At 41.6% G+C, this 9202-nt stretch overlaps 1 protein-coding gene across 1 annotated transcript; it reads left to right on the top strand.

Annotated features, from left to right (window-relative positions):
* The first annotated feature begins 395 nt into the window (after nt 1-395).
* Nucleotides 396-8272, top strand: LOC121870763 (gonadotropin-releasing hormone II receptor-like). The gene is given in 4 exon segments (XM_042372706.1): nt 396-949; nt 1580-1657; nt 8112-8190; nt 8193-8272. Coding segments are annotated over 4 exon segments (771 nt in total). The 5' UTR covers nt 396-415.
* Nucleotides 8273-9202: the final 930 nt, after the last annotated feature.

Below are 9202 nucleotides of genomic sequence, written 5' to 3'. Positions count from 1 at the left end.
ATGATGAGAGACACTGTGCACGCGAGGTACTGTGGATGAGACACGATGTATGAGAGACACATTCTATGAGACATCATGTAAAAAGAGACACACGTATGATAGATATTATGTTTAAGAGACTCTGCTGTGCATGAGAGACTGTAAATGAAACACTATGTATGAGTGCTGATGGGAGACATTTAATTGGTTTACTGATTTCCCCAGATACTGACCGAGACAGACCGACCACTAATGAGTGTTTTTGTTGTGTGTGTTACAGGATGCTGTGGTCCAGCCTCTCCAGAGCCCCATAGGACGTGCGTCACACCGGGCGTCCCTCCAGAAATCCATGATGGAAAACCTGGACATATTTGACCCCCTGGAGGAGGTGGTGGAAGAAGAGGAGGAGGAGGTGGAGGTGGTGTTGGGTGGAAGCATGAAGGTTCGGCGGACATCCACGGAGATGAAAATCGGTGGAGGAGTGAGCAACTGGCTGGAACGCGCCTTCAATGACAGCGAGTGTGTCATAGTTCCCGGTAATTCCGACTGCCAGATCAACGCCACCTTAACCCTCGGCAACTTTACCACCCCCATCATCAACTCCACTTCCACCGTCCTGCCACCGAGTCTGGGTTTCGACGACAACGCCATGACCGACATCATCATCTACTCGGTGATGTTCGTGGTGGCCGCCGTCGGAAACCTCACCGTCTTCATCACCCTCTTTCGTAACCGTCACCGGAAGTCTCGCGTCAACCTCATGATCATGCACTTGGCGGCCGCTGATCTCATGGTCACCCTCATCAACTTCCCACTCGAGGTCGGCTGGAGGATCACGACACAGTGGGTGGCTGGAAACCTGGCGTGTAAGCTCTTCCAGTTCCTGAGGGCCTTCGGCCTCTACCTCTCGTCCCTGGTGCTGGTCTGCATCAGCCTCGACAGATACTTCGCCATCGTCCACCCGCTCAAGGTGAGTGACTGTCTTCAGCTGCATGGTGGGAGACAGACTGGTGTTTATCTCGGTGTCTGTCTGTCTGTCTTTCTCTGTGTCACTTTGTTTCTCTCTCTAATCCAGTAATCTCTGATCCACTTAGATGAGGCAGATCGGACCACCTGCCTCTTGTTAAACATTCTAACATTATTCTCTCAAGTTCGCAAGTATTTATTTATATTTCGTACACCGAGTTAACATTCTTTGCATTAACACGAACATGTCAGTAACGTAACCGACCGAGAACTTACGGCTCATTATATGACCGTCTTTTCTCTTACCTTCATCGAAAAAGGAAAAAGCACTTGAAAAATAACATGACAGTTTTTAAGCAGCAATTTCCATAAATGTTAATGAAATTTATTTGTAATATTTTGCCAATATTTACATTATCAGACCCCAATTACAGTGCTAATATTTTTGAATAGAAGTAAAGTAGAATTTTATACTTTTATTTAGAAGTAATAATCATATATTGTCATAAAAGTTAATGGTCAAAGTTTAGGTTAACTTAGGCAGAGAGGAAACCATTATGGGAAGTAATTTTCAACAAACTGAAGGCAAAATTAGGCAGGACCATAAGGTATATATTTTCTGCTCCTCTGACAGGTTAATGATGCTCAACGACGTGGCAAGATAATGCTAACCTTCGCCTGGTCCATAGCGGCTGTGTGTTCCCTCCCCCAGGTAAGTCTTACACACACACACACACACACACACACACACACACACTAACAACCACCCGTTTCTCTGTCACCCAACACTGTCTTGCAAGAGTAGTGACGTCATAATCCCTCCTCCTATCATGACCTCAGCTCCAGTGAGGTACTTAGCCACTCTTCCAACACCATCAACCTGGTTACTCACTACACTACACAAGGTGAAACTGACCATAACAATTAATGCTTATGGAAGGAAATAATATGACACTAGATTTACATATTTCTTCCTCTGATGTAACTGTTACCTACCCTTCCCCTTCCCCCTCCCCCATTCCTCTTGAAGAATTTGTCATGCCTAGTTGATGTCAAGGGTAGGAAAATATTTATGGAACCAAACAATCTTACCTAACCTAACCTAACCAATTTTACATAACCTCGCTTAACCTAACCTAACCTAATCAAAGCAAACCAACTTAGCACAACCTCACCTAACATAAACCCAACCAAACCAAACCAAAAAATGACCTTCGTATATATATAAAAAACCTAATTCACGTATAATACAGTATTAAAACCATCCTACTTGTATAGCTTATATACAAAAGGTAATACTGTCAAGACCCGTGACCCGAGACCGTCATATACGTGGTCTGTTACTGTCTCCTGTCACGCTCTTAATTACATAGATACAGGTATAAGAACAGCACCATCCCATCTACTGTTAAAATAATAAACAGAGTTGCAGCCGGTGGCTGAAAATATACAAACTTACATGTCATTTAGACATAATAATATACATTGATACATTTACAGGGCTGTCAGTACAAATCAGAATGTTTATTATTTTAACAATAGATGGGATGGTGCTATTCTTATATCTATCAGTGTGGGCTCTTATGGGCGAATTTTGTTATAGTGGCGGACTGCGCGAGGTGGGCGGGGACTGCTGGTGGCAGTAGGTGGCGATGACGAGGATGGTGCAGTAGTCCACTGCCAAACCCAGTTAGTGCTTGGTGGTGGAGGTCACTGAGGGATAGCATTTCCAAGGTGGAGAGAGCGTTGTTGCAGCCGGAGTAGTCTGCTCCGAGCATGATTCTGCAGGCCCTCTTCTGTACGTTCTCTAGCCGACGTTGTTGGGTAGAGTTGAGAGAAGACGACCAGGCTGGTGACGCATACGTTAATTTGGGGAGAATAAATGCGCTGTAGATAGTCCTCAGCTCTGGCGTGGGTGGCCCAAGTATCTGAGTCGTCGTAGCATGTAGAATCGGTACGAGGCTGCCTTGATTGTGCTGTTTACATGGGCCTTCCAGTCCAGTCCAGTGTGTGTGTGTGTGTCAAGGAAACACTGCTATTTCCTGACGATTAATTACAACACCTGAAGGCGAGGCTGAGAAAAACGATTGTGATAAAAGGTTAACTATTTTGGGTGAGAAGAGGTTAAGTAATTTCCTGTTGTGTGTTAAGAGACAGACGTTCATACTATATTCTTCTCATTTATCGCCTCTTGAGACATATAAAACTATTTTCCTCTGACACACACACACAACCATTTTCAGCGAGAATATATGCTTCTCTTCAACACAATTTTCCTCTGACACACAACAAAATTGGTCTATTGTCCTCCTCTTCGTCACAACTATAAGTTACACCAAGACGATCCTATATAACTCCTAATATTTCTTCCTTTAATAATTTCCGTGTATATCAAGAAATTTAATGTGAATGTTAAGGAGGAAAACATAAAGAAAAATATAACGAATATGAACGATCATGACCAAACACACAACAAACACAATCACTAACTCGTCTCAAGAGCATATAATACCCCCAAACACAATACCCATTCACTGACCCACGTCCAGCCATGTACGGTAGATAGTTAGGCTGTAACCACACCGCCCACTCATTATGTAATACTACCATAATAAAGTTGTAATGGTAGCTGTAATTAAGTTGTAATGGTAGCGTGGTAAGTCTCCGATATACAGGTAATAACACTGTAATCCCTCCTCTGTAATATTACATCTAGGTTTAATCTGTGTCGTTTAGTTGGGATAACATAACGTAAGATAACTTGGAATATATTATCTTAAAATTAAATTAACTTAAACTGACATTATTTAACTGAAACTAACCTGACTTACTCTAATCTAGCCTAACCTAACCTAACCTAACTTAGCCTGACCTGACCTTATTTAACTGAAACTAACCTAACGAACGAGAGAGAGAGAGAGAGAGAAGACGATAGATATAAATAAAATGAACCAGACAGACAGACAGACAGACAGACAGACAGACAGACAGAAAATTATTTCCACAGTAAAAAAGTTCAACGTTATTTTCTACACTTTTTCTGGCTATTTTTTTTTTATCTAAAAAGTCAACGAGAGGCAAATGACTGTCGTGAACCAACCACATGTGACGCCATGTGTGTGTCACGGATTTTTATATTCCATATCTATCTTTCTATCTGTGTATCTATCTAGTGACTCACCGTTGATTGATAATTAATGTACAGTACTTGTTAGGTCAGTCTTAATATTTATTTTGAAAAGCCAGTTAGTCATAGATGAGAGAAAATATAGCGGTCATTCCTACGTCACCATTGTGTACAGCTGTTAGTCATATCAGGGTAAAGAAAAATATAGACTCAGGTAATGGAAGGAGCTGTCGAGTACACACTCAAAAAAAAAGGACTTGGGAAAACCTCGCACTCAGCCTTTGTTAAATTTTCCTTTTGTAAAGAGCAGTGGGATGAAATAGCTAGTGGTTCTGGGTGAACTGGTGTGAAGTGTAACTGGGTGTACTGGTGAAGTGTAACTGGGATAACATAACGTAAGATAACTTGGAATATATTATCTTAAAATTAAATTAACTTAAACTGACATTATTTAACTGAAACTAACCTGAAGTGTAAGTGAAGTGTAACTTTGGTGTACTGGTGAAGTGCAACACGGTGTACTGGTGAAGTGTAACTGGGTGTACTGGTGAAGTGTAACTGGGTGTACTGGTGAAGTGCACGGTGTACTGGTGAAGTGTAACTGGGTGTACTGGTGAAGTGTAACTAGGTGTACTGGTGAGTGTAACTGGGTGTACTGGTAGTGTAACTGGGTGTACTGGTGAGTGCAACTGGGTGTACTGGTGAAGTGTAACTGCTGTGTAAATGTGGTGAAGTGTAATGTGGTGAAGTGTAACATGGTGTACTGGTGAAGTGTAACTGGGTGTACTGGTGAAGTGTAACTGGGTGTACTGGTGAAGTGTAACTGGGTGTACTGGTGAAGTGTAACTGGGTGTACTGGTGAAGTGTAACTGGGTGTACTGGTGAAGTGTAACTGGGTGTACTGGTGAAGTGTAACTGGGTGTACTGGTGAAATGTAACTGGTGTACTGCTGAAGTGTAATGTGGTGGTTAATGTGGTGAGTTTACTGGTGTTAAGTGTAACATGGTGTACTGGTGTTAAGTGTAACTGGGTGTACTGGTGAAGTGTAACTGGGTGTACTGGTAGTAGTAACTGGTGTACTGGTGAAGTGTAACTGGGTGTACTGGTGAAGTGTAACTGGGTGTACTGGTGAAGTGTAACTGGGTGTACTGGTGTATCTAACTGGGTGTACTGGTGAAGTGTAACTGGGTGTACTGGTGAAGTGTAACTGGGTGTACTGGTGAAGTGCAACACGGTGTACTGGTGAAGTGTAACATGGTGTTAAGTGTAACTGGGTGCACTGGTGAAGTGTAACTGGGTGTACTGGTGAAGTGTAACATGGTGTACTGGTGTTAAGTGTAACTGGGTGTACTGGTGAAGTGTAACTGGGTGTACTGGTGAAGTGTAACTGGGTGTACTGGTGAAGTGTAACATGGTGTGTACTGGTGAAGTGTAACTGGGTGTACTGGTGAAGTGTAACTGGGTGTACTGGTGAAGTGTAACATGGCGTACTGGTGAAGTGTAACTGGGTGTACTGGTGAAGTGTAACTGGGTGTGAAGTGTAACTGGTGTACTGGTGTAAGTGTAACTGGGTGTACTGGTGTAAGTGTAACTGGGTGTACTGGTGAAGTGTAACTGGGTGTACTGGTGAAGTGTAACATGGTGTACTGGTGAAGTGTAACTGGTGTACTGGTAATGTAACATGGGTACTGGTGAAGTGTAACTGGGTGTACTGGTGAAGTGTAACTGGGTGTACTGGTGAAGTGTAACTAGTTGTGGTGAAGTGTAACTAGGTGTACTGGTGAAGTGTAACATGGTGTACTGGTGTTAAGTGTAACTGGGTGTACTGGTGAAGTGTAACATGGTGTACTGGTGTTGTAACTGGTGTCTGGTGAAGTGTAACTGGTGTACTGGTGTTAAGTGTAAGTGGTGTACTGGTGAAGTGTAACTGGGTGTACTGGTGAAGTGTAACTGGGTGTACTGGTGATGTAACTGGGTGTACTGGTGTTAAGTGTAACTGGGTGTACTGGTGTTAAGTGTAACTGGGTGTACTGGTGAAGTGTAAGTGGGTGTACTGGTGAAGTGGCTGCTCTGTCTGTAAATGAATTGTCCTAAATATTTTGCCATTTATTTACACAATATAAAAATAAAATAAAATATAGGTAAGTTGAGGAAGTATCTGGGTTCAATAAAGTATAAGTAAACATCTGGGGTTCAATAAAGTATAAGTAAACATCTGGGGTTCAATAAAGTATAAGTAAACATCTGGGGTTCAATAAAGTATAAGTAAGTATCTGGGGTTCAATAAAGTATAAGTAAACATCTGGGGTTCAATAAAGTATAATAAAGTATAAGTAAAGATGAGGAAAGTATCAGGGTTCACTACCAATCAGTGTGTCTCTTATGAGAGCTATCAGACCATATTACCTGACTGATGACTACTGGTATATTATTATTATCATTCATGTTATTTCTCTCTCTCTCTCTCCTGTCCCCTGTTTATTTCTCCTTTTCCGTCTCCTTTCTTTCCATTTTCACCTTCCTTCTTAACCTCCCTATCTTCCACCTCTCCCATTCATTTTTTTCTCTACCATCCCTCTTTATCTCCTCTTTCGTCTCCCCATCTCTTCCTCCTTCTTAACCTCTATCTTTCTTTCTCTCCCGCCTTCGTTCTCTTGCCTCTATCTGTCTTTATCTTCTTTCTCCTTATTTCTCACCTCTTCTTTCTTTTTTCCTTCCTTCCTTCCTTCTCTCCCTATTTTCCTCTCTCCTCTGTCCCATCCACCTTCTCTTCCCCCATCTTAAATTCTCCCTATCGTCCTTCCCAATTCCCTCCCCATCTTAATATCTCCCTATCTTCCTTCCTACCCTTCCCCTCCTCCGTCCCACCAGGCCTAAGGTAAACACTCTGGGGCAGAAGGTAAGCTATCGGAGTAATCAACCCGCACCACTGCTCACACCACTGACAGCTTCCAATACAGACATATAGCGGTGCTTCCCTTCCTGTTCTGCGCCTAAATATATTCTGATGAGTCACCTGAAGATTAGACACCCTAGTTTATTTCATCTTATAATTATCCATGCTAGGATAACCTAACCTAACCGAAACTAACCCAATCAAAACTAAACTAACCTAAAGTAATCTAACGTAACGTAACCTTACTCCCCTCCAGCATTAGAGTGGATAATTTTTTCATCACGTGAAATAAGCTCGGGACTAATCCTCAGATAATCCATTGTTAAATATTCTAGTTAATCAGTATATATTTGCGGGTTTTTCATAATATTTTAGTCCATGACGGAAATAATCAAGTGGTTTCGCGTTTGAAGGTCAGTCCATGAATTTTTATTACTGTACAACTGCGGACAGAATTCCCTAAACTTTTGGCAATATCTGGCATGTATTTCAGGGTTACATACATGATTGGCTTCATCGCATATTAAGGTCGGAAACACCTACTGGAACTAAAACACTCCTTAATGCAAAGAAAAATCTGAAACTACCCAACCCAACCCAACCCAACCCAACCCAACCCAACCCAACCCAACCTAACCTAACCTTACTTACCTTACCTTACCTAACCTAACCTAACCTTACCTTACCTTACCTAACCTAACCTATCTTCCTTCTGTCCTTTCTAATGTCTTCCCTCTTCCATCTCTCCATACCTTCCTTCTTCTCTCCTCGCTACTGATGATGCAGAACCTCAGGATAATGGAATATGTCCTGTACAGAATCTCTAAAGTGTCAGTCTTCTTTTCGTCATATGAGGAATACAATTACCATAGCTTCCGGAACAATACCCATAAGATAATGACGTAGAATTAACAATAACTCACGCTATATCGGAGACCCTATTTGAGACGTTCGCTAATATGGTTTACTTTTGTGAAGAAATACTTAAAAACAATTAATAAATTGCCTTGATACTAAAACAAAAAATTATCTAACACTTCTATGCCGTAATTTGCTGAAATCTATATGAAATGATGATTCAAAATATATACGAGACAGTTTTCGAAGCATCATTAATAAGACCTACTTTCTTTCACCCCACAGAGCGTCATCTTCCACGTCGACACTCACCCGGTGTTCCAGAACTTCAAGCAGTGCGTCACCTTCGGGTTCTTCAGACGCAGGTGGAGGAGATGACCTATAACCTCTTCTGCCTCGCCGCCATGTACTTCATGCCCCTCCTCGTCATTATCGTCGTCTACTAGAATCCTGTGGAGATTCTCAGAAGTCGAAGGATTCTAAAGGTGAGGATGATAATGTTCTAAACCTTCCTTCGGGGAGTCTTGAACCTTCCTTCCTTCCTTCCTTGGGAGATAGCTCGAGTTCTTTTCTTTTTAAGACGATGGATTAACCTCTTTAAGATGATGGATTAACCTCTTAAGACAATGGATTAATCTATCTTAATATAATGGATTAACCTCTTAAAGCGATGGATTAACCTCTTTACGACGATGGATTAACCACTTTACGATGATAGGTTAACCTCAAATGATGGATTAGCCTCAAGACGATGGATTAACCCTTTTAAGATGATGGATTAACTCTCTTAAAGCGCTGGATTAACCTTTAAGACGATGGATTCACTTCTTGAGGGAAAAACAGCTCAACTCCCTGAGGACGATGATAAGAGCTACTGTCTATCTTCCTCAGAGGGTTACATTATCCTCCTCAAGGGCTACATTATCCTCCCTATACATAATATCTTCCTCAGAGGTTCATTATCTTCCTCAGGGTTACATTATCTTCTCAGGAGTTACATTATCTTCCTCAAGGGTGCATTATCTTCCTCAAGGGCTACATTACCTTCCTCAGGAGTTACATTACCTTCCTCAAGGGGTCAGGGGGAATGTTCTTCTCACTTTGAAGTCCAAATATTTAAAGGCCCTTAAATTGGGAACATGGAAAGAACATCCAGAGTCCATATAATCGCCATAGACAAAAATTATATATTTACTCCCTATTTTTCATATAATTGGGACTACTGTAAATCACCGAGACCCAATTTTAACTTACGAAAATCTTGAAGTTCGTAAAAAATAAATAAATAAAAAACTTCTATTTCCTGAAGTTTCAAATACAGCAACAACAATTACACACACACACACACACACACACACACACACTAGAGCTGTGGA

This window comes from Homarus americanus, unplaced genomic scaffold (assembly GCF_018991925.1).
Source record: "Homarus americanus isolate GMGI-L3 unplaced genomic scaffold, GMGI_Hamer_2.0 scaffold49310, whole genome shotgun sequence".
Classification (NCBI taxonomy): domain Eukaryota; kingdom Metazoa; phylum Arthropoda; class Malacostraca; order Decapoda; family Nephropidae; genus Homarus; species Homarus americanus.
The sequence above is the reverse complement of the archived record's forward strand: the minus strand, read 5'-3'. Positions and strand labels throughout refer to the sequence as shown.